The following is a 26,711-nucleotide window of genomic DNA, read 5'->3' on the forward strand; positions in this document are numbered from 1 at the left end:
GTTTATCCTAAAGTATTTCGTATACACTACAGTAAGATCATACTAAGGAAGATGACAAGTCCTTCAACCTATCTACTTTCAACTCTGCTAAACTAAGACTAGTGCAGTGGATTTTTGTTGACTGGATGGATGTGTAAATCCAACTCCATGTTTTGTGAAATAATTCTGTACCACAAAAAAATAATGCTACAAATCATTATCACTTGCTGTCATACAGTATAAAGGCTCAGACATATAAAAAGCATACTTTTCCTTTTCCATTCTCTTAGTTCAGTTGAAATGTCAGTGTCCACCATGAAAAACTAAACCACTCCAAATATTCACAGCATTTTGGTTAAGTGAGTAACAGTACTGAATGAATAAAGACTCTTAGCTGTTATCTTCAGATTTTCGCACATTTTTCATCAACCTTTTCACTTTTGTAGCTACACTGAACATTTTTAGAGTAAGATTTGCCCATAAGAAACTTAAGACTATGCTATGAAAACTGAAATTATACCTGCAGCTTTTAATTAAGAGCTGTCATGTTTGAAGAAAGCATACCTTCAAACTATCTAGCTATGAACTGAATAATCTCATCTTGAAATTTATTACGTGTTCAGTAATCTGAAAAGCACTACACTGCTCATGTCTTATCTTCAGTAAGGAAAAGCAGAGCTCTGTTGTAATTCACTGAACCTCAGCGATATCATGTTACACTTATATTTCTAAAACGGCTATTTACTTTCACATACAAAAGAACAATCTAATGCTACAAAATGGGGGAAAAAAGTTACTGACGTAGTAATTCAGGAACCAAAACAAGTTTTTAAAGACTGTTCAATACACTAAAAATATGAAACCATCAGTTTCATGCAGGACAGAAGTTTTAAAGCATTCCTACCATCAGGAACTCTCCTTCTGTAAATTCCCCTCCAGCAACAACAACTTTCCCCTACTTTTAATAGCATAGCATGAAAACGATGGCTACGCAACCCTATATTCTGTACCACCCACAGTGACTTCGGCCAGCCCAGGAAAACGATGAATTCATACTGTATGAAACAGACCCACGACAGTGTATCTTTTCTTGGATGAACATAGAGCTTGGGTATGTTGGAGTATATTGATTGGCCCTTGATGCCACTAAAGTCACTGGCTTCAGAAGAGCCAGCCTTCCAACTGAAAGACATGAGTGGATGAACTGCACCTCAGCTGAATCATTTTTCAAATAATAACTTGAAGCATGTCTGTTTATCTGTTAAGCTCTGCCTAATCTAGAACAGCTATTGAAGGTTATTTTCGTTTTAATGTACCGTTAGATCTCACGTTTTCCGTATTTTGTAGTAACAACTTTCCACAACAGCTCTCCTCTTTCCCTGTTACATTCAACTTATGAATCACAAGAAAAAGGGACACCGAGCATTTCTAACTAGCAGCACACAGTTCAACTGCACTTGCTATGTGGATGTACGTGTCGAGAACTATCTTATTGTGGACTTAATGATATGTAGTTAAAATCATAAACCTGGAAGTGTAATCTAAGTTGCTACATGTTCTACATCCTTTCAGTTTTTAATATATGTAAAAAACGGATACCCAAATAAAATGTGTCATAAATTTCTAAAACTAGCTAAGAATGCTGTAATTTTTCTATTTTACAAGTTGTTCTTTTTTTTAGTGACTGTATTCTAAAGCCGGTTTACTATTGATGAGACCTTAGAATGGGGGCAGTCACTCTAAATCTCACTGGCACTGGTGATGCTACACAACAGGCCCAAACCACATGCTTTTCTCCAGCAAATCATACTCTTCACATTGAAGATACTGCAGTTATAAGACAGGATCTTTGGATAAGGTACAGGATGGAAAATGTCTTCTTCCACAGTATGCTCTGGGAAATCATCTTCCTGGACTAAAAACCAGTTATAAACTATTTCCCTTATTGCCACTGAAGAAGTAAGCTGGACATCTACAATACATCCATAGGCAACCAGAATTTATTAGCTCCATTACTTATGGAACAAATTACATTTTACAGGACTGAGAACACTTAGAGCTCCTGGTAAAGATCCAAAAGCATGTTATGGCAGCCACATACCCCACTCTGCTTTAGCTAAGAAGAAAGGTAGGAGAAGGAATGGAGGAAACAAGATTAAGTTACTTACTGGAATTGCACAAGAGATCACTGCTGACTGCCAAAATATGCCTCTTTTTCCAACTGGGGATTATCTACTGACTCAAACTGTAGCTCAAATGCTAGTACTATGTACCAAGGGAGGCAATATAAAATTATGTCAGCTCATTTGTATAATATTAAGACACAGCTATAGTGAGTGACTCTAATACTCTATAATATAATGATATTATGGAATACATACTATGTAAAACTTGCAGAACCCTTCTCCCAAATATAAGAAACTTTTATGATGACCATCATCATAGTAATTCCATATAACAAGTTTAAGATACAAACCACAGCTTTGTTAGCAGCTTCAGCAACACAACCTCAGAACACAGTAACTCTTCGGGCTGGCTATTTAACAGAGACTTCCGTAATCAAAGACATAACAACATGGCAGTCCAAGACAAAGTCAAAATTAGATTTAAATTTGATTTCTAAACCGAAGCACCCACCAGAGATGTACTAGACTTACTGCTATACTGTAAAATGTTTTAAAACTGCTCTCATGTCAGCAAACACTTACTAACTTGAGGGAATGTTCCCATCCCATGGAAACAGGTCTTTGTTTCAGAGGGTGTTCATTTCAAGAGTCCAGAACACAGCGTTCACTTCCAGCTTATCCTCAGAAATTAATTCATACAGATAATCACAAATAGTCAGAAGTTAAAATTTACTTAAGCCCTAATGAACATGGCTTGCTACCAGTCACTAAAATTTTCAAGATACGTGGTGAGTGAAGATTAAAATACAGCAATGATAGGAAAAAAAAGATGTCTAACATGCAGAACAGAATAGGTAGTAATTTTGAAGTCTACAACTGCATTTTGCAAGAAAGCTAAAGCCAGAAGTTATTCAGTTCCATATTACATTTAACGGCATCAGTTCATAGCAAACTTTTTTTAGTGTTTCCTTTTTGACACACAAGGTGTAAAACAGCATTTTTAAACTCCATCTACTAGAAAAGAGTAATTTCTTGACTAACTAAAAGCATGGGTGCCTCTCTGAATTTGGGCGTGGGTTTTTTTTTCCTAGTACCATTGCCTGCTGTTTTTCTGCTATTAAGGACTTTATTATTTTTTTTATACACATTTTGATTTTTTTTTACATAGACATAGGCCATACTTCCAGCTCCTAAATGACCCGCAGTGCAATTTACTGTAGTGTGTACTGTACAAAGTTCTTTGGTATCCACAGGAACAGTTACCAACTGATGTGAACTTCCTTCCCTAAAGAGCTTGTTTTGAATAACAAACTACTCCAGAGGGAAATACATTATCTTGTCTAATCAAATGTTCAAGTGAGGCTCACTTCATTCCAGGCTTTTACTATGTGTTGTGGAAATGTGTGTGACACTGACCTTTAATTAAGCCTCAACCTTAAAGGAAGATAGTAAAAGCTTAGCAGCCCAGATTGCACATATGATTTTAAAGCTACATTTAAATTTAAATAAAAATATCCTCGTTTTTAGTGAATGTGTTCTTCAAGATATTTGCTTTCATGTAATCTGTATAAAAGGGTTTTCATAAGCATCAGTAGTTATTTGTTCTTACTTCTAGTCAGCTTTAAAATACAGACGTTAAGCACACCACCTGACATACAGTTTGTCTTATCAACATGCTTCCTTTTACTCAAGTGTATTTATTCAGTGTTTTTTGATTAGCTAAAAATCTTCCACAGTGAGAAATACTTTAGACAGAAAACAATTCAATAGGACAGCATCACATGCATGCAGTGCAAAGTTCATTTTGCATGTCAGAGAGATTGTGTCAGGTAAAAATACAGCTCAGCCTCTTGTGATGCTTCCCCAGGCGGCATGAAGCAGAAACTGACAAGCCATACCCAAGAGGCTTTCTGCTGGGAAGACACCTCTGGGGGAGTCTCCTGCCCAGATCCCACCAGGGAAGTAAAGGACAAGCTGAGTCAAGGGCAGGGCCCTTCCAACACCTAACAGTCTGTGATTCTGTGACTCTGTGATTGTGGCACCTTCTTCAGCATCCCCTTTCCTTCACCTCGACCATCCCACAGCAGATGTCCCTACATAAGAGAGGATCTAGCACGCCACAGAGAGTCAGGAAAGCAGAAAAGGAAAGTCTTGCTGACATTGGGAAAAAGCACTAATGAAGGAGGAAGTATCCTAATTAATTACTCAGTGCTGATTACGTGTATCCAGTGCTGATTACGCAGCATCTGATTACGTGTATCCATGAAAAAAAATTCCTGCGTAATTCCTGTGGTTTAACAGATATCGATACTGAAATTTTTGCCACTTCTTTAAGACAATAAACGACCCTATAAACACAATAAGCACTATAATAAACAATATCTCAAAAACTGGTTCAATACCCAGATGTTACTATACTTTTGCTGTACTGGTCAAATACTATTTTTGTAGTCAGCACTTTACACATGCACACAAGGTACAGAGGTCTTGGTAAATCAGAATAAATCCATTAAACCTCAAACAAATACTCTGTTTTGTTTAGTTGTTGGGTTTTTTTTGTGTGGGTTTTTTTTTTTTTTTTTTCCAATTGATGCAAAACAGTTGTGTTGCATCCCTGGAACAGTCTCTGTAAGGTGAAGAGTCACGACTTTAGGATAGATAAGCTCTCCAGTGCACCAAAGCTGTATCTTTAAAAATAGCTGCATTTCGAAAATATTTCAAATTGTTCCTAATGATTCAGTTCTAAGTTTTATTCGTTTTGTTCTTGACATATTTTTGACACACATTCATGTAAACGGCAAAACAAACTAGTTATTTCTTTTCCTCTCTTTCTTACTGTTAATTTTCAGTTCTAGATGGCTGTAAGTTGGCTGGCTTTAAATCACCCTTCCAACTCACCACTTTGCAAACCTTTGCGGAAACTTATTCTGATCTTAAAAAATAAAAATCATAACAAAACCCGCTTAAATGAAACTTTTGAGTTAAATGTGAATTCTACTTACTTCTTCTGGGTACTTATTTTGAAGAATTAAGTAACAATATTGGCTCCTATTGATATATCATTGTACCAATTTTGAACACATTTTTGTATATTTGTGTTTTAGATAATTTGTGTTTAGACACAGATGGAGGGTAATTTTATTCTAGTCTAAAAGATGATTTTTTTTTTTTTTTTAACAAACCTGGTGACAAACATGCTCGTGCCACTATTTCATTTCACATAATTAAAAAAAAAAGGGAACTTCCTTCCCCCGTGTCTCTTTACATGCTCAGGAAACATCACTGGGATGTTTTCCTTGTGATAACAGCATTCAGATTGTAGAGAAGTGAACATGCAAACTAAGGTAAAGAATGGCAGTAGTACAATTTGAAACAAATTATGAATACTGCTAGATGCAGAGAAGCGTTCAACTTGTCTCCACACAGTGCTCGTTATTCAAGTATTCAGCTAAGATGGTGTCTGTATTTTTGTAAAGAGGGATATAATCTCTTTCCATTTTTTCAGGTTACATAAGTCCAGGTTGAAATGTGAAGGAGGTTTTAGTTCTTCCTTTTTTCCTCCACGAGAAAAGATATGAAATCATTTAATGCTTGAGCTAATACAGGCGCAGATACTAGAGGTCGTATTTTAACATTTTTAGCAGGAGCTGAAAAGTTCAACTGAAAAGCTTCACTGGACTTTATGAAGACCAAACATTACAGTATATAATATTTGCTCTCAATTCATCTCCTAAACAACACAATTTAGCTTAGAACTTCAGGTTTTTAAGCGTATACATTAGACACAAGTGTGCCTCTCTGATAGCACCTTACAGCTTGTGAAACTTCTGGAGCTTCACTGCTGAATATGTGTAAGATGGCCTTACTCTTTCTGAAACTCCTATTGAGAGCAAGTTCCCCTCTAGTCAGCCACAGGCTCTTTCACGTTACCAGACAACAGCTTTTACAAGGACAGGCTGATAAAAAGGAGTCAATGATTCTCTTTTTGTAGAAGCCTCTCCCAGCTTACAGAAGGAAGCCATCATGCATTCAGGCAAGAAAGGCAATGCGCTCTCTCACACTTGTTATGGTGCAATTACAAAAATTAAGTAATAGCTAATAGGGGAATCTTACTGGCACATAAGGCAAAACTTTCACCTGAACAACAGCTATGATTAGTTTTTTTCTTTTTAGTTAATAGTTTTAAAAACAAATCAGCACAGTGCTGATTGGAATATGTCAGAAAGTAATCCCTTCTGGAAATGACTTCTTAAACCTTTAATTAAGAAGGCTTCTGCAGGGTTACACCAGAGGTCTTTCTGGCCCATCACCCTTTTTTAACAGTGGATGCTCAACAAGAAATGGGCAAGGACAGGACAAGCATACAGAACATTTCTTTCCAAACAGTATTCCAAGGCTTCTTTTCAAGAACATTCCCATTATGTCCTACTGTTTGTTCCCATCTCTGCTTTCTTCTTCCCCATTTTGTGTCACCCACCCTCAGTTAAAACCACGGAAGTGATTCGCGGTAAAAATAACATAACCCTCCACCTCATTTGGTCAGGCCAAACAAATAGTTTTACCAGGACACAGCTGAAGGCACAGTGCAGACACAAAAATGGGAAAGCGGAGTGGATGGTGACAGGGGAGGGCTGGAGAAGAGGAGGATGATGGCTAAGCCTGACAGCGCTGCTGGAACAAATGCACATGAAACTACACAGTAAGCGCTCCTTAGTATGCATTCTCAGAGCAGCAACATGATTCAAAGATTGATGACTTGCTTAAAATATAAAACCTGAGGAGAAAATTTGATGTCAGCAGAAGAAAACAGTATCATACACACATAAGCATCACAAAAAAGTAAATGAATTGGAGGGCATTTTGCTGGCCGACAGACATTCCAGTTTTGAAACCCACTCATCAGGTCCCAACAAGAACCCACCCTTAACAACACTGGAAAAACCTGCCAGAAATATGCACTGACCCAACTTAGCCAGTCCATAAGTACAGCAAACAAAGAGTGCTCAGAGCAAACGAGCTCTCTTTCTAGAAGCAAATGCCTGGAATTCCCTCAGCAGTCAAGCTGACTGTCAGAGTCAGGATTTTCTCCTGATTACATCCTCAAATTCCATAGAGCAGCCCTTCATGAACTGATTAACAAACATTTTGGTTTAAATTTCCCTCTTGGTGCCTGGAAGCAAGCAAAGCAATACGTTCTTGCAGAAAAAATAACCCCCTAATTATACTATTTGCAAATTTTTTTTTTTTGGTGGTATTTTGGAAAGGGAAAAAGGAAATGAAAACTTTGATTTACTGCATACTTTTTATCTCTGTATTTCCCCCAGGATTCAAACCCCTAATATTTAGGTATGTTCACATGTTCTATCATGCAAGCATGGATCAGGAACGGTATTAGCATGACCTTTGGCTGTAATTATAATATAATAAGCACACCACTCCTAATGATTACAGAGCCCCCTGAAAAAGAAAGATATGCCTTTCAGTGTGATCATCCTTTAAGCAAACAAGATTGCAAAATGCATTTCAGCATTATTCCACCTGAAATCCACTCCATCAGGGAAGTAGGGACTACCCCTAAGGGGAAAATGAAATGGGAGCTGCTTCTCCTTTCTACAGAGTTTGCTATCAGGAGCAAGAGAACTAATGAAACCTGATTTCCTATGATCTGTGTCTGTAAACGTCTCACTAGCACAATCACCAGCTTTGCCATAACTCTCTTCTCAAGCCCCTCTTTTGAAGACAAATGCACAACACACATCTCCAAAAAGCCTGCAGACTGCCAAGTGATGGCACTTGCCACTGGACTCACACATGTACTTCCATGCTGCGACTGCTGGGAACTGTCACCAATACTTCAAAGTTACTCACCTGGCACCCTTCACCTGGAGAACTTCCTGCTAATGCCACAAACTTGAGATAAACTTATTCTCCAAATCCTCTTTTCATTTCCACGTGCTTGAGGGCCTACAGCTAACAGCCTATGAACTGGATTTTTCACCCCACTGTTAGCCACTAAACGTCCTAGTTCTCGAACAGATTAGAACCTTGCACAGAAATAGGAAAAGCCTTATACTTAAATGCATATATGTACGTCAGCACACACATGTATGGAAACAAAAACTGGTGTGCTGCTTTTAATTGAAAGTACCTGAAAGCATGCTCTTTGCTCCTTTGAGCCTTTAGAGATAATACTCCTGGCAGCATTAGTTCCCCCAGTCATTTTTTCTGCTTTTAGCAAAGAAAATGTTAGGCCCTGTCTAATTAGGAGATGTGGATAATTCTCCACCAGAAAAGCAGAATCATCTGCATTCGCCAGGACGTAGTTTTAAAACAATCAACACATGGAAATACAAGACAGTTTTGCATACCCTCTATTATAGTCTGCCACATGGTCTGAATAGCACCTTGGCAGAACGTGTACTATTTAAGAGAAATTATCACATCTGTTTACACAACAACGACATGACTTGGCAGATAACTAATGAAGTCTCTAGATTAATTCAAGACACGAGTACAGAAGCTTTAGTTTTGGAAAAGAAGTCCCAGGGGCTTTCAACCAACACACCTCTGCGAACAGAAAGAAGAATGGCAAATGTGAGGGACCGAGTGACAGAACTTTGTAACCTTCCAAAGTTTTCCAGATTTTCAGAAGTTTTTAACTTGAGCATGAGGTGATCCATGCCACTGAAAACACAGCCTTAAATGGCTGAAACTGGGCAGCCGTATCTTAAGTGTATTTGCAAGATTGTGATCCTTAATCACAGTCTTGTACAACAGTCCACTACTGTGGAACATCCTGAACATGTGTACTACCATGCAACACAGAAAAGAGGGATTTTCTCCTCTCCTCATTTCCTCCCTCTAAAAAGACAGGCACAATAACATGTAATTACAGCTTTTTAAATATTAAAAATCGTATTCAGCTCCCCTTCCCTTTCAAATTCGAACGTTCTCTTTTCAAGGGTAAACATATCCAGTTTTCTCCATCTCCTCTTACTCTTGATGCTCTCCTCTGGACTCCACTTGCATACTTTTTTTTTTTTTAAGTTCAGTTCCCCAAACTAGACACAATACCCCAGAGTTAAGGACTCACCAGTACCAAACAGAATGGCATAATTACTTCATGTCTTTTTGAACAACAGCCTTGTTAATGCATCCCAGAATGAGTTAACTCGTTGTTTATGGTCCATTACTGAAACAAAGAATTTTTCCTGCACTACAAGCAGTTTTTTTGCATCCAGTATCCTCTTCCATTCCCCTCCCCAGAGACTTTCTGTTTATTCCTGAGATGCTGACAGAAGGGGAGGACTGGTTGGCCTGTTGGAGACAACCATGTTTCACAGCCTTAAATGTACACACGTACTATTATCAGTGATTTGTTCTTAAGTTTTTGTACTGTTAAAAAAGCTGAGAAATGAAACAGAATTGAACTAATCCCTTTGAAGTGCACTAGCCACACTTGATAGAGAAAATATGAGGACCAGAAGAAGAGGTTTAAAAATGAAATACTTTAACAGTAAAAAGATGTCTTCCCTAGTAGCCACCCCTTACTATTTTTGCTCCTTTAATCATAATCTACAACTCTTTTTCCCACAAACCACAAGTGCTGAATCATGTAAGACCTAAATTGACATAAAAATAACAAAATTCTGCTACTTGCAGCATTTCCTCAAGGGAGACCAAAAAGTTCAAAACATTTTCTCTTAGTGACACACAGCATCAGAAACTCTGAGGAAAAAAAAAAAAAAAGTAGCAGCATTTTGGTATTTTTAAACATTTTATTTCTCTAATGAGAAGGGTTCCAAACAATGGTTGTCTTTTCTGCTAAATCAGGCAAACCACAATGAATGATTAAGGAACGGTGAGATTTGAAAGCACAAATGTCCTTCGTGGTACTGTAAACATTGCCCCTCCAAAATCAGGCTGAAGACCAATTTATCTTCCATTTTAAGAACAAAAATTAAGTGTGTTGTCATTCTGCACAGAAGAAAATATTAGTCATGGTAGATAATTTAAAAAATGCTTGCCTATGATTAGCCCGTACTGGGGTCTAAACTACAGCAGTTACTCTGTCACCTGATGACCCCTCCCCAGTTAAGAAAGGGAATCAGGAAAAGGAGAGGAGATCCCAAGGTTGGAGCAAGGACAGATTTAATGAAATAACAAACCAAATAAAGCATACAAAGCCAGAACTCCCACAGGAGCTACCCTCCCTCAGCCAACCTCCCCCCTTTATAACGCCCATGACATGGGATGGGCTGCACCTGTAGCTCCCTCAGGACAGCTGCCCTGGCTGACCAAACTGCTAACGGCTGTCTGGCACGGCTGGGCTGGGAGTCTGTCCCAGCCAAACCGGGACAATGCTTTTTCATAAGGGATACATGGCAGCATGGCAAATGAGAAGCCATGTCATTACACATGAAAGAATAAAAAATTGAATGCAATGGCTTTTTTTGAACAAACTAGTCAAAATGTATGACAGATCTGAAAATACCAGAGAAGAATAAGGATAACTGTCATTAATAGCACCTTTTGGGCTCTGCTAATGTTGGTACAGAGACATTGATGCATATTCCTCTTACCTGCAACTGTGTTCAAAGTCTCTTGGAATCAGAAAATAATCTACTATAATTCTATAAAGATATCAACTCAGTGTTCGTAAAAAAGCAAACAATGTTAGGAATTATTAGAAAAAGACTAGAGAATGAACAAGAAAACTTAATGCTACTGTATAAATCCACAACGTACCTACACTTTGAATATTGTGTGCAGTTCTGGTCTCTCACTGCAAAGAGGGTCTAGTAAAACTAGAAGAGACATCGAAGGGCAACAAGAATGAGCGAAGATATGGAACAAGCCCCGGGAGAGAACCAGTTAAATAGATTCTTTAAGTGGAAAGATAAGTATTTGGAGGGATATGATATGCAACAAGAACACCAATATGGAAAAGATGAATTATTTCCAATAGACAAACCAGAGAAGACAGCAGGTAGCGGGCTTGGGGAAAAAAAAAAAGAGAAAGAAAGAAAGAAAGAAAACTCAATCAAGCAGTACCTCCCCACACAACATACTCAAACTGCAGAACTTGGTGCCGTAACTGAAAGTTCACACAGGCTGGAGGGAAAAAAAAAATTCCTAGAAGAAAAAGCCATCAAAGTTATTAAACAGAGAAATGCCACTCCCAGTCAAAAAATACCTCAACCATAAACCTGTAGAGACTAGGACAATCAATGTGGGGAACATTAATATGTGCTTGCCGCATTCTTAAACCCTTTTTTCCAGCTTCACTATTAGCAATGGTCAGAGATGAGACTTGGTGCTAAATGAACCCGTGATCTGAGCTGGTACAGTTTTCTTATGGTTTTATTGAGCTGTGCACATCAATGTAAGGTGAATTATCTAAGATTGTGCAAGAAACCTTTCCTTCTGCACAGAGTTATACTGCTGCAGCCTACTGTTCAGCAAGCCTTTTAAAGATATTATTATTAAAAAAACCACAATATGAAAATGAATCACAGTGATTATTGAAAAGATCTACTGTTCACAGCTTAATACCATCCAGAGAACTGTCACTTATCTGAAAAAGATTTTGCTTATTTCAAATTTTGTGCCAATCTCTAACCTACACAACTCCTCCCACCCCCAAGAAAATCCATAAAAGTGCTCAACGACTTCCCAAATATAAATTTAACAGAGAGAAATTATTCGCTTGTTTTGTTTTTCAGTCGAAAGTATTTTGATTTGATATTAATATCACTGCATAATCGGAAACTCACCACAAGAATGCTGTGCTAGCAGTACATCAGCAGTGCATTTAGGTCCACATATATCCATATGTTTAAGCCTTTGCAAGATTAGACCCTAGGGAACACAGTTGACTACAGATGACTTCTGCATTTATGGAACATTATACTTCTTGCGAGGCTTTCATTCATCAGTGAGAAGAATCAAACCCTGTTCTGTAGAACTGAAGGCCAAGGACCAAATTCAAGCCCTCATTTCCTCAAAATACAGTGAAAATCCTCTGCAGCTTGAATGGCTGGCTCTTAGAAATGTCAACAGCCATCTTCCCCTACTGGTGTCATTTTTAATCGATACAATTATTTTTTAATTATGATTTCTGACTTACATATTTGCTGACTAATTACTCTTTTGGCCCCTAAGATACCCATGCTGCTGTTGGTTAGTTAGCATATTTAGTTTGCTGTTGTTAAAATCTAGAGAGAAATTCAGCAGATAACAACAATGCTTAGAAATGATAATTCTAGGGGTGGAAAAATAAAAGCTCTCCTGTTCAATTAAAAGTACATTATTCTAAATAAGCAAGTCTGCTCTTCCCAAAAGGAACAGGCAACACTGGCATCCTGGGAAGGAAGGAGAAGCTAAAGTTCAAGTTAGAGGACACCTGCCAGAAAGAATATTCTCACTTGAACGTTTAAGGCTGCAGATCCTATCACGAAGCTCACTCTTCTGTGATACCCGCTGGGAATCTGGTAATTAATGACACGGTTTCAGAAGCAAGTGGAGATACCCAAGTTCTTCCTCTCTCTGACGACAAAACAGACATGACTGTGTATTGGCTGCATGGTCTCTCTCATTTACATTTGTCCTCCACCTTTTCTTTTTGCCTGGGGTGGGGAACTCCTCAAGGCACACAGCCTGCACCAAAGACACTCTGGAGCTGACTGACAAGCAGGTCCTGCTGCTATTTGTGGTCAGCTGCAGGTCTGCAGGCAAGGTGTAGTTATTGTCTGTACAGAGGGAAGTGAGGATACACTTTCCCCTATTTTACTTAGCTGTTCTTCGCCTTTTCTTGTTTTCCTTCCTGACAGTTCTTAAATTTGATATTATTTAGCTTCTATGAAAGAAAGTATGTGGGTGTATGTTAAGAAAAGAATGATCTGCACAGCTCTGTCACTTAACATCCTATGGAAGTGAGGGTGGACGTGATCAAAAAGCGTTCACCAAATTAAGAGAAATAAGAGGGCTTGCATATCTTTAGCCTACTTTATCTTGCTAAACAATTTCATGGTTCAAAACAGCGGGATAATAATTTGCATTAAAATATGCTTAAGTCCCACTGACAGCAATAAGAAAACTCAAATAGAATGAATTGGCATAAGTGTCAGAAAACGTTTACTTTTAAAAGATTTAAAAGGCAAAGTTCATCTCTAATGTCGACATAACAGACAAAAATTCCAATATTCTTCTTGCCTAAGGATAAATATCCTTTCAAAACATCCAGCATAGGTTTTTAAAACAAATACTAGTAGATTAATTACAAAAGTGCACTTTAAACCAACCAAAATTAATCTACTGATTTAAAGCAAGAAATCATAATCTGCATGCTTCAAGTGATAGCTGGTGTGCTTACAGCCAGAGGTAGCTCTGTTCCAAGAAATTACTGCAAGAATTTCCAAAGTAAAAGACAATATAAACTTTAAACTGTGTTGTACAAATTACATTCTCCTCCTGACTCCTTTTAAAGTGAAGGTCCTAGAATTTGACTACAACACTTGAATTGAATGTCTTTAATTACAGAAAAGCAAATTATACGAAATCGGTGGCAGAACAAAGCCATAAACATTTTATGGAAACTTTTAGCAGTTAACTGCAAACACGCATTGTTCTTGCCTTTCATCTGCTTTAGAGTCCTATTTACCTTTATTGTAAAGAGCTTCTTAGATACTCAGGGGAAAAAAATTGTTCATAATACTTTTGGTTTTCAACTTACTTCATGGTATGCAAGGTATACATGCAGTCTTCTGTTCTCACTGGTTAGCTTGTTCTCTGTTCTTCAGCTCAGGTTGCTACCTTCTGCAAACAAACTATCCCGTCTGTTGATGCAGATTACATTGACATTAAAAAAGATAATCCACTGTTGACATTAAGTGCAAGCAATGCATGAAACTATGGAGATGATGGGAAAAAAATATGCAAAGGGCTAAGCTGGCAATGCCCAACACTGTTTCAGAAACAAGCTAAAATCTCATCATGTGCTGAAGAAAGGGGACACAGCTCTTGGCTGTTGTGCAGATGAACACTGACTTCTTTCCAACTCTAAATAATAACACTATTATTATTTGAGGAGGTGATATCCTCCGTTCCACAGGTCCCCACTGGCTTCAGTGACAATATGCATGCATATGATGACTTACTCCTGACCTGTACACTTTTATCATGGACACTGAAGTTAAAAAAAAAAAAAAAAAAGGACTCTCCCTAACTAGTAAACACATTACTTTTACAGAGTACTCAAAAATGGCAAAAGCAGTACCTCAACCTGCTATCTTTGGATTAAGGGATTAAAAGAATTAATTGATATTGAGGACAATTGTGAAACACACTCTGCTATGTTTACCTTTTCTCTGTCTGTGATGGAAAATCTGTTTTAATGTAGTCTATAAATAATGACAATTCATGAAATATTTCACTACTCTTCCTCTGAAAGATGCTGCTTGTGAAAGTCTGAAATGTCATCATCCTTGGACTAATTAGACTGTGCGTCTTCATTAAGAGTGCGGTTACCCTTTGCATGTATTTACATTTGCTTCCATTATAATTCAGTTTGATTTACACATGAGAGAACAAACAAGTGAAGTTCTTGCAAACGTTTTTAAGTGCATGTTAAGTCCTAACAAACTACATATTAATTTGTAATGAAATCATCTAGGGATTTCAATGCTACTCATCCTAAGTGCTAAAACTGCAAGAATTTCTCTCCCATTTCTTCCTTGGAGGAAGACTGGGATTTGGGGTCAGTTTGTTATTCTGGCCAGGCTACTACACCTCTGTCAGGCACCAAGCTCATGACCAACGCTACTCCTTCAGCCGTTTTCCCAACCGTTACCGCCTGGGATGGAGAGGGACTGCTGCCACCTGCACAGCGCAGCATCGCTTTCGGGAGATACCCTAGCAGCAGGCACGAGTGGCAAAGGAATATAAACCAGCAGCCCCCCAGAGCAACCACAGTAAAATACATCAGTGCGTTTCACAAATGCGTGGCCAGTACAAGGGTAATGATAGTACAGGCATTACCCTATTGTTTCTGCCTTTCTTTAATTTAAAATTAGGGTATACGCTGAAAAATACGTAATGAACAAAAATATTCTAGAGCTCATAAATGATCCTCTAATACATTTTTGGTTCCATGAGGAAAATCAGTCACTCCTACTTAAGATGATAATTCAAGTTATTAGTCTTCCCGTTCCCATCAAATCAAATATCCAAATTTAGAAGTAAAAATATTTTTATCCTTGTAAAGTGCGATAGAAGTATATGAAGTTTTCAGCTAAAATTGTAGCAAAAAAAGACAGAATGTGACATTATTATTATTAATTTATAGTATTTGACTGGATGCTGGCTTGACTTTCAAAAAGCCTCCAACTGATTTGTATTCATAGGTACAAAACTTGAATTAATATCAGTAAATGTCAACAATTTTGAAGACTGCGGAAGTAATTTAAGTTTTAGTTAGCAGTAATAATAAATGATAATATCTTTCCAGTTTCACAGTGGAAGTCTCTGTGTTGTGTGATGATAGTAAATAATGCAGGCTGGATGAAGTGCAAATACCACCCTGCTATCTGGGAAATCAGATTCACAATGTAAGACAGCAAACATTTAATTTGGTGTTACTATGATGATATAATATCGAATGTAACATTGCACTTGATCCATCATCATCAGTGTTCATAACTTTCTCAAATAATTGTCTTTTCAGACTGAAATTCATTATTTTACATTGTAGCTATGCAAAAACATATTCTAAAAAAGGCAAATACATGTGGCAAAGGTGAGCTTTTTCTCTATGTTTCAAAGTTTAATCTGTTCTTAAGAATATTGAGATAGGAATACCTCAGAAACAAAAACAGAATTTAATTTTTTTCTGAATACATTTCAGAATATGAAAAATTAGTAATTTTTTTTTTTCCTGACTACATCTTATATTTGTTAACTGTGGATCATTTGTGATTATGCACGGGACTTCCTATGGCTCCCAATCTCAGTATTTCTACTGTTAAGTGTTGGGGGCCTAAGTAGATCCTAAAGCTCCCTTCCTGGGACACAAATTTAATTATTTACTTATCATCGGTATAAAATGTTAACAGTTGTGGTTCAGGGAGTTTAGAACAAAGGGAGGAAAAAATATGTTGTTACACTTTTATTAAATGGAGTAGTGTTTCACTAAATAAAAAACCTTACTTTATTTTTATGCTTGAACATAAGGAATTCCTTTATTTTACTGCAAGCACCCCCAAAATACAAACTGTGTATTTTAAGCAAGAAATCCTGAGCCTCATAGAAGAGCTGTACTTTACGCAAACCACCCCAATGTTAAGTCTCAGTTGTGTTTCAGTAAAATCAGAGTATTTATTAAAGAATTAAAATAAAGGAATTCAAGAAAATCATAGTAGAATTTTATACCTTTACGATTCCAGTATATATTACCAATTTGAGACAGTTTGGTTTTTTCTTTTTTTTTTTTTCCCCCTCAAAATTGCCCTATTCTTGTTTGTAGTATGATCCCAGCTCTAGTTTTATATTTTTGAAACTACACAGTTAACGTAACGACTGGTTATTTCTGAAAGCACTACTGGATTGACTGATCCATCAACCACAAACTGAATGTTTACAGAGAGTAAGAATAAAATAATAAGTAACATCGAAGTATATTCTTGATCTCACGTACAAAATATTTATAATTTTGTACTTTAACACTGACTAATCAGAACATCAGGGACTTGGTTTGCTGATTTAATGAAAACCAGACACGCTCACACTACGTCTCTATGCAAACAGGTATTTCGTACAGAAGGAAAGGTATCGCTGGGCATCAGTGGAATCTGCTCTTAAGGAGCAGATGAAAAAGAAAAGAGCTCAACTTCAGTATCTGCTGTTAATTAATAGTGTACAGCATAAACCCAAGTGCTATCACAACAAAGAAATTTCATCTGTTACCTAATTGCCACTTCTCCCCAATATCCCGTACTTTTCAATACTAGTCCTCTTGACAATTTTAACGTTTGTGTGAAGACTAAAGAGTTGCCAACAACTACATTAGCATACGCAGCACTTTCAGCTGTCCTTCTCTGCCAGACTTCTTCATTCGTTTTTTCAAGTGCTATTAATTAATTCAGGGTAGTAATAATAGTTGGACCTATACAATTTAATAATGATCTGGCCTTCCAGATTCTTTCTGTGTTTGTGAAAATGAGAACAAATGAAGAACTACCAGTGTACATCTCAGACCACATAAAACGCAAATGACCTACTCAATTTTTGAAAGTCTAATTGATTTTTGAAAGTTGGTGTTGACTTTACACTGTAGTAACACTAAGTATGACTATCACAGGTAATTATAAAAACTCGTGGCTGTTCATTCTATCCAAAATAGTAAACAAAGACCTAAAGTAAAAATCTAGATAGAAAGAAAAACCAGGTGAAGCCATTTGAGTGGCAATATCACTATATTCTCTCTTTTATCTTACGATATTTTCATGTAAAACATTGTGTATTTTTACACTCCCGAGAAACATGGAAATATTGCGAGTTATCTGAAAATCAAGAAAAGTAAGATGATGCCATTTTGTAACTCCTTTGGGCTACATCAGTGCATATTACAGGGGAACTTTGTGGTCAAATAGAATATTTAAGTCACAGCATTAACTGCACAACCCAAGCAGATACGAACCACGTTTATCATGTTTTTCATCTTTTATTTATTTATTCAGGATAAAGACTTCGTATAGCCCAGTGATACACTTCACTTGAGCAAGACTTCCAGTTACTTCCAACATTTAGACACACACTGCGAAAACCAGCCATCACCAGGCGTCAACATGAGTTCAAATTTAATACAGGTCTAATAAAAATTTGAAATGCCTAACGAAAGTCTATGTAACTTCAAACTTTGATTTAAAAAAAAAATTATTTATTTCTTGTGTCTTTGCATTATGAATACAAAGTCCTGATTTTTAAGAAGAAAATGTGGAGGAAAAGTAAAGTTATCAAAATGAACTCAATCTGCAGTATCTGAACTCAAACTGCAGTATCTGAGCAAACCACACACCAGATTAAGCTAAAGCAGTTTCCCTGTCAAGGCCGACATTAACATTTCACTTTTAAGAGCTAAATTAAAGAGCTTGCCTGATTGATAAAATAGCTTTAGAAATGAGTTTTAAAACTCACATTCTAAAATCAGCACTAGGGACTGACATTTGCACAATTCGCTGTTTTATGAAGGTTCAACAAATACTTTGCCTCTCAAACATTCTTAGCAAAGGAAAATGAATTTTTTGAAAACTCTCCCCACTCCCCAAAACCCGGGTGAAGTGTTTACACCTTCTGTATTAAGCAAATGATTCCCGGTCCCTGGTACCTGGTCCGTACAGCCACGTGGCTATACAGTTTGGTGGCAGCTAATTGACTACCTGCTATATACCTGCACATAACTGATCAGATGAGCTTGATCCAAGACATATATTATGAAAAGCAACTTAATTTGACTACACTTTTGGGGAAGACAAAAGGTAAAGGAGTCATGCACCAAGCAGCTTTACAGTGCCCACAAAATTCAAATACTTTAATAAAGACACCAGAACTTGAGTAAACACACACTTACATAATACACCATGTTTTTCCAGAGCTACCAGCATAATACGCCCTTAATATGTTCACTTTGATTCACAAAGGACAAAATAAATCCCCATCAATAAAGGATTAAAAATGGCACAGGTCAATTCCTGTTAACTTTAGCAAACATCAATCAACACTTTGCCAAAAATAATAATAAAAAAATCCTTTCTGATACAGCATGCGTGCTTCAATTTCAGTTTTAAAGCCCTTCTGCTGATTCCACCCTTGAATATGGAGCTAAGATAACACCTAAACTAGTCATCAGATGAAAATTTATCTTGATTCCTTTCATGACTTCAAAGAAGAAAACAGAGTGGACACTTTCCTTATGTGCATTTATAAACTTTGTAAAAACTCTAGCCATAATTCTTATGGTTTAATAGAATTAGACCATGTCTGTCACCAAGGGAATTTTTTGTAAAAATTGTACAGTCTTTTAATAAAAATAAGAAAGGCAACATAAAAATTATAAAAGATATCAAGAAACTTTTCATTTTGTTTTATATCAACCAGACAAATCATCAAGGTAGCATAATTAAATGAAATTAAGTAACAATTTTTTTTAAGTAAGTAAAACTTACTCCACAGACTCTTGCAAGAATGTAAAGGCTGTAAAAAGAGAACCGTTTGTTTTAAAATTTGTGTCACTACTAAGTAAGATGTTCTGCTTATATTTTGTAGAGTGCTATGTAACTAAAAAAAACAGCCAAACAAACCCCCCAAATACGTATCTTGAGTCTAAATGTGAATCCCATCCTTACTCAAGTTCCTGGAATCTCAGTCATAAATTGCAATTAAGGGTTTGATTTCACCCACAGGAAATGAGTATTTTCAAATCCATTTATTTTAAAAGAAAATTTTCACAATTAAATGCACATTAGTTAATTTGTATGCAATTTAAGAATTCATATCCAAGCACACCTAATATGTCACAAATATATTTAAGTTAGTGCCTCATGAGTGTTGGTCACAGTGTGCCATCAGGGAAGTTTCTGCCTTTCATCAGGGACCTCTCCTAAAAGACACATGATACAGTGCAGTCCTTTTCCCACACTGCGCGTGCAATGTATTTGAAATGCATCTTCAACTAAAACCATTGATTTTTATGACAAAGATTACACGGCTAACATCATCCAAATAATAACACATCTGTAATTCAAATTGCAACACCAAGGGCTATGTCTTTAACAGCTCATTACCATCCCTATTGTTAAAAACCCTAAAATTGCCTCTTCCCTCATTCAGCGGAAGAAGTGTAACCTTTGTCACGTTTCAGAGTGTGCCAAAATTTACCCCAAAGGCAACACCTTAGCGCTGCCTAAGTCAGTATTTCTTTCTCTACAACTATTTTTAAGTACTGACAAGTCCTGAATGTCTACTGCTAAATACTGTATGGGTTTCTCTGGCTCAGAAGGCCTTATTCCATACATCAGCTATTGATTACAGTACCAGTAGTGCTTAAGCAAACGACGCCTAACTGATTACCATCTGAGTATTTATTTTTTTATTTGTCCTTATCCAAAACCACTAAATGGGTCAAAAGTTATTTCAGCTGGAAATGTAATTTTACTTCAAGTTATCACTGACTTAAACTGCAGTAGAATCAAGCCCTGAAGCACAATAGCACATTTTTTTTTTCAATCTGTCTTGCACACACATCTTCCTGGAGAGAAACAACATACTAAAGTGGCCAAAATTAAAAAAAAAATAATAAAAAAAAAGGAAATCTAGCCAGACTATCAGACCATACATTTTACAAATATTAAAGCTATGAATCGAGCAAAGAAGAAAATAGCAGGGGAAAATGAAAGTGACATATAAAAGAACATTTACTTCTAAACCAGCACTAGACTTTTCTTCCTTTTTTAAGCTTTTAGCAACTTTTCGGTTTTTTAATTAGGACTATTATTTGACACGATTTCAAAATAATATGATAGTATTCTCAGAAATCCTACTTCATTAAAAAACAGTTTGTTTTTTTTTTCTTTTAAACGAAAATGGACTTTTAATTGAGATTCTAAATGAACTATTACTTGCTTCACAGTCCACTGGGTCCTGTTCTTTTTCCCCTCCAAGAAGAGTAAGTTTTCCCCTCTATAAAATATCAGTAAGTCAAATTTGACTAGATATAGTTGGCTTCTGTGAATAAGGGAAAAATTTGTAAATGATAAAATAAAACTAAAAATAGCTCCAGCCCTGTGAAAAGTCCACTTTGGTTTTCTTTTATCCCAGAAACTCAAAAAACCAGATGTAATATAGAGAACTGCAAAGGATGTATGTCATCGTTTATTTTACCCAAACACATCAGGGTCAAAATTCAAGCAAAAAACCTCACATAAAATGAGCAAGAAATGCCTCAGAACTGCAGCAGCTGCATAAGACAAATACTTCATGTCAAACTCGCGTTCCATTTCTAAAAAGAGTTTCTCATTCTCACTAACTTACATCTACCAATTGAGCAATTATGCAATATGTGGGTGTACCTTGCAGTCGTTTTCTTAACATCTGCATTCTGTGTTAAATTCAAACTGAACAAGATGTCTGATACCTTTTCTTTATCTTGAACCTTCAAAGTGGTAGGTTTACCAGAGGCAAAACCACACACCAGAGAATATGAGTCATATAATAAAGAAACAACTCCTTCCCTTCTCCCCCTTCCACCCTGAAGCTATAATAACCTAAAGACACGCTATTGTAAATGGCTTCTTTGGTAATATCGATAGCATGAGCAACTCGCGATCATTTAGCCAACAAATGAATATTTTTTTAGTGCTTACTTTATCCATAACAAATTGCCTTCAATACCATTTTAAGGCAAATCAAAAATTGTGCTACTCCAAAAATAAGTTTCCTTGTAACAGTCAGAATGTCTATGCATTGGCTTTCATGTCACTTACAAAATATAAAACATTCTTTGCATGTTCCTATAAACAATAACATAAAAAGATAAAAATAATCAAGCATAAGACCAAGTCAATCCAAAAGGAGTAGCACATCTGTCTACAAAAGAGCAGCCTCTATACAGAAATCCTTAATTTTCTCATGATTCCATATCAAAAGATGGCAACACTTACATACAAGTAAACCACTGCTCACGCCAACCACAACGAATACATAAGGCAGCAAACGCCCTTACTTGACCACCGTTTCTGCGAGTTTCCGCTCTGAAGTGCAGTAAGTATGGAAACCACCACTGGGGCCACTCTATCCTTTTACTTCCTTTTCTACCCTTTTCTGCAGGTAGATTGTAACTCTGAGACTGACATTCTGCACCTAATTCCACGTAGGAAACCAGCTTTCAACAAAGACTTACTTGACGTGGCAATATATGTAATGATACCAGAAATTTTGAAGAGAGGAACTAAATCCAGAAACAGCATTTACAAACAGCAGCAAATAGATCAGCAACAACCACCTTGCACCACTAAAACAGGTGCAAGCACCACAGTCTCCTAAGAAAATTAACCCAGTGGTAGTGCTGGCATAAGCTCTTCCCAGGACCATCTTCCAAAAAGTAAAAGAACCAACGTGTCGGTAAACCAAAGTGAAGCAACACCTTCCCCCTTGAAGCAGAATAAATCAGTGGCTTCTGTTCTTACCTGTGTATAGTCAAAGTCAGAAAGAGGAGCTATACTCTTGATGTAGTCCATTCGAAATTGGTTTTCTGGGTTGGCCAATGGAACTGGGGGTATTAAAGTGCTCATAGCTGAAACTATAGTCTAGAATTGGACAGAACAAAAACAAACACATTAATCTGGATAAATCCAGGATACAGGATCAATAGAAGATAATCCAATCTGATCAGCAAAACGGGATTTCTCTCAGCACAATCTTGGAGAGCACAATCCTTATCATTTCCAGTACACCCAAGCATTTAAGAACAGTATAAAGTGTGTTCTTACCACAATCGCATCTTTAACATTTTTCCGAATATCCAGTATTTTCTGTTTCTTTTCTCTGCATTAAAACAGAAATATTAACACTTTGATTTTTTTCTTCCAAAGCAGTTCAGTCAGCTGCATTTAATTTTTTTTTTCACTGACTGCTTGTTTATCTGCTCTTCTATCACTACAACACATTAACTGAAAAGATCAGCAAGACATATCTATTTTTCTCTTTATCCTTTCCTGTATAGTATGAAGAGCAATGCACATTCATCCCTGATTTTTTTTTTTAAATCAGACAATCACAGCCACATCTGCAAAGCCTCCCCCTGATGGAACTGGAAGTCATTCTTTCATTTCTCAGCATGCTGTAAACATGCTCTAAATTAACAACACGTAGTTGAAGGCCAACAAATATTTGAAATTAATGCTATGGATTAATAATAATTTCTGGCAATGAGTTCTTCAGAGAGAAAATGATGTAGCCTCAGAAACCAGAATGATTTCTAACAAACATGCAAGATTAGTTTCAGTTTTACACTAACCCCAATACCGGAAAAACAGGAGCCACTGTCATCTTGAGTATCACTTGACATGTATTTTTATATTACAGACAGATGCAATATTTGGTTATTTGCTTCTATGTAAAAAGTAGTCGCCATGTTGTTGCTACACAGGGGCCTGTCAAGCGCTGCAGTAGCAACAGTGTGAAATACAGTAAAGGGGCCAGAAGGAGAAAATGCAAATATACAATAGCAGTAATTTCCTTATTCTTGCTCCCCTTCCTCCCCCAAAACGCAGTGCCAAGACACCAAAACACAGGGGATGAGAGGAGAAATTTCCTAGCCTACCGAGTGTTAACCTGTTTCCAACATTTAACGAAAAATAAGTCACAAAGTGTCAATAATTCTTACTCTGAATTAAATCCATTGACATGTAGGATTCGCATTTGTTTCACAATAGTGCTTTTTCCTGACTCACCAGCCCCTAAAAGAGAAGGAAAGGGAGAACATTGTGATACACGGTTCAGGCTGGGGGTTTGGGGTGGGTTTTTTTTTGGACGCGACAGCATCTCCCCGCTCGGGCAGCCCTTCTGGATGCATGTATCCATGTGGCTCAGGCGCTGAGCGCAATCTGCGGACGTCTCGCATACTGCTCCACACAACAGCCTACATTTTCCATACCTACCGCGCACCCAGTTCCCCTGTCGCTGCACCCTGCCGCTCGGGCGGGCCGGGCAGGCGCCCCCTCCTCGCCCCCCCGTCCCCCACCGCTGCCCCCTTCCTCCTTACCCAGCAGGAGCAAGCGGTGTGTCGCTTTATAAGCCAGCCTCTCTTTCTGCAACTGCTTCTCTATTTTTTTGTTGGCTTCTCGCTGCGCTTTCTCATCGATACGCTGATCCTCCGTTTTGCTGTTGCCCAAACACCCCATAGCCGCTGCTCAGGGTGGATGTCAGATCGCGCCTCTCACAGATTCGATATTTACAAGAGGGGCGGGGGGGGGGGCGGGGGGGGGGGGGGGGGAGGGGAAGGGCAGAAGACAAGTCTTTATATCCGTGTGTCCCTGCGACGGCTTCTCTTCTCTTCTGCCCCCCCGCCTCGCTCACAGAAAATGGTCTCTAGCCGCTTCCCGACCGCAGCGGAGCCGGCTGGTTCGCTCCCCCGGAGAGATGTAGCGAGCGGGCGGCAGAGGCGGCCGTGCCCCGGCAGGGCGGGGGCGGGGGGAGAGAGCCGTGCAGAAATGCCTAACATGCACCGGGAGGGACAGCGGGGCTCCTCCTGGAAACCAGCCGGGTGCCGCTCTCCTCTCTCCCTCCCCACCGCGCGCACAATCCCTATATTTCTCCGTAAAGGTCTATTTTTGTCTTCCTAACTCAGCACTGCCTCTTTCTGCGAGACCAGGAAACAGCCCCAGCTACCAGCCCTACGCGCAGGGAAGCCGAAGGAGAAAGGTAAAAGCCGGACCGATCTACCTGGATCCTGCGGGGCCGCGGCCAGGCGGCTCCGCGGGCCCCGCGCCTCCCCCCGCCCCGGGCCGGGCCGCCCCCGCCGCCCCGCACCGCGCCCCAGCGCCCGGCAGCCTCGGCCCTCGCGTCCCGGCAGCGCTGCTGCCGCGAAAACCTGGAGCTGGCACCGCCTCCGCGGGACCTGCGGCCTCCGGGCCCCGCCGCGGCCCCCGCCCGCCTCGCCCCCCCCCCCCCCCCCCCCCCCCCCCCCCGCGCCCTTGCGGCGGGGGAAGGGGACTGCGGGCGGCGCCCTGGCATCGGGGTGGGGGGGTGGTGTCTTCCCGATCCTTCCCCGCACTCCTCGGCGGTACTGGAAGAGCCTGGCTGCTACCAGAGCCGGGTCTGGCACTCCCGGGTGTGAAATCCCGGGCTGCCACAGGTGACGGCCACCATCCTGACTACTGACCTCAGGGAGGAGAGGCGGGGGCCTGCCAGGGCACCGGGGCAGGAAGGCGGACGGCGAGAGGGCATGCTGCCCGCCGTCACACGGATGTACGCCGATGCCAAGGGCGCACACACGCACGAACACCACGCACTGACTTACTAACAAACACAGTGTCCCCTTCCACAAGTTGTCACAGCAGCACAGAGGTGTTTTTTCCCCTTTGAATATTCCAAACTGTATCAGAACAAGAAAATGAAGCTGTCCCAACAGCTCACAATGATGTTTAATCCAAACATGACAACATACATGCTAATACCACCACCACAACAAATCTTCACAAGAAACGGTATGTTTCTTCCTCCATTCACCTCCATTTTAGCTCCTGAAATGAAACATCAAGCTAGAAACATTGTAAGTATTCCTTCTTGCTTCAAATCCCTCTCCTTGCGAACTGGCCTCTGAGCACACCAGCAGCAGTACAGCATCTGGCTCTTCGTGAACTTCCACAGCGCAGAAACCACCCGCACTACTCAAACACGTCCCCCGTTCACTGAGGCACAAGAGCACAAAGGATGGACACAACATCTCTGAAGTGCCAAAACAGTTTCAGCCTTTATCTCCAAATATTATTATTCCCCTAGACTTCTGAAGACAGATTATTGAAAAATGAGTATTTCGATAGCTACGTATGTGTGCAAAATTCTGGTCCTGACTAAAATCAAAGAGAGACTGCCATCAACTTCAATCAAACTAAGTATCCTTTTTATCTAAAAAGTCTCAAGACGCATGTGGCAAAAAGAAACTAGATTTTACAAGCAGAAGGACTTAGTTCTTTTCAGTGGCCCTCTCACTCAGGTGGGAAGTGCTGGATTGAGGAAGAGGAACTGGTACCTTGTACTTTGAGCGCCCACCACAGGAAGGTGAAAAGGGCAGGATCCAGAAAAGAAACAGGTACCACTCCACCTGTGGTTAGGTACATGGAGTTTTCAGGAGACTACTGAATTCAAGTGCCAGATACATGTTTTTACGGTACTGCTCGATCTAGACTCTGGAAACTGTTTTATCTTCCTTCCTACATGGCGGTGGTGGTGGGGCAGACAGACTACAGATAAAAATTGACAGGATCTGCCAGGCTGAAATATGCATTTTTCAGCGTTACTGAACCGCAACTTTTAGGAACAAAGTCTTTTTTTTGCTATTGACATTTTCCTGTCTGGAGGGGCAAAACCTGCCTCAGATACAGGTAGGTTTGGAAGTACAATTCAGGGTGACAGCTTTTTTTGGAGGCTGTCAGGCACGGGATATACAATGAACAGCTTTCGTGAAGAGCAGTCACGTTGCTTTCTGCTGCAGCTCTATGAGGGCTCCAAACTGAAGAGGCTTGGCTAGAAATCACTAACTGGGTCTGGATTTTCATAGTTCTTCAGTGCCAGAAGCCATAATTTATGATGCACAAGATATGCATAGACCTATTTATTCCCTATGTAAATACTTCAGCTTGGGACCTAGGTCCCAAATCTGGCTAGTGTCAGTCAGGAGCTAAATCTGCCTTGTTTCTTCCCCTCTTCTCCTCAGCAGTTTTCTTTCTGCATGTGCTAACGTTGGGACTTTTGGTGCAGATTTATTCCCAGATTTGAAAAGGCTCAGTGCCAATATATAGGATTTGACAGGATCCTGGTATATCCTGCTTTTAC

General features: G+C 39.0%; 1 protein-coding gene across 2 annotated transcripts in view; it reads right to left on the minus strand.

Annotated features, from left to right (window-relative positions):
* The window catches only part of GNAL (G protein subunit alpha L), a 189,127-nt gene that overhangs the window by 95,498 nt on the left and 66,918 nt on the right, over positions 1–26,711 (minus strand). The window contains exons 1-4 of one of the 2 annotated variants that reach the window (XM_086472532.1): positions 23,920–24,058; positions 23,542–23,614; positions 22,646–22,700; positions 22,343–22,462 (exon numbers count right to left, since the gene is read on the minus strand). In XM_086472532.1, coding sequence (XP_086328658.1) covers positions 22,343–22,462; positions 22,646–22,700; positions 23,542–23,614; positions 23,920–24,058 — 387 coding nt within the window. Of the gene's footprint in view, positions 1–22,342; positions 22,463–22,645; positions 22,701–23,541; positions 23,615–23,919; positions 24,059–26,711 lie in introns of those variants that run through there. The other variant, XM_086472531.1, reaches the window with a different exon arrangement.

The sequence above is a fragment of the Leptosomus discolor genome, chromosome 13 (assembly GCF_034619465.1).
Source record: "Leptosomus discolor isolate bLepDis1 chromosome 13, bLepDis1.hap2, whole genome shotgun sequence".
Lineage (NCBI taxonomy): Eukaryota > Metazoa > Chordata > Aves > Leptosomiformes > Leptosomidae > Leptosomus > Leptosomus discolor.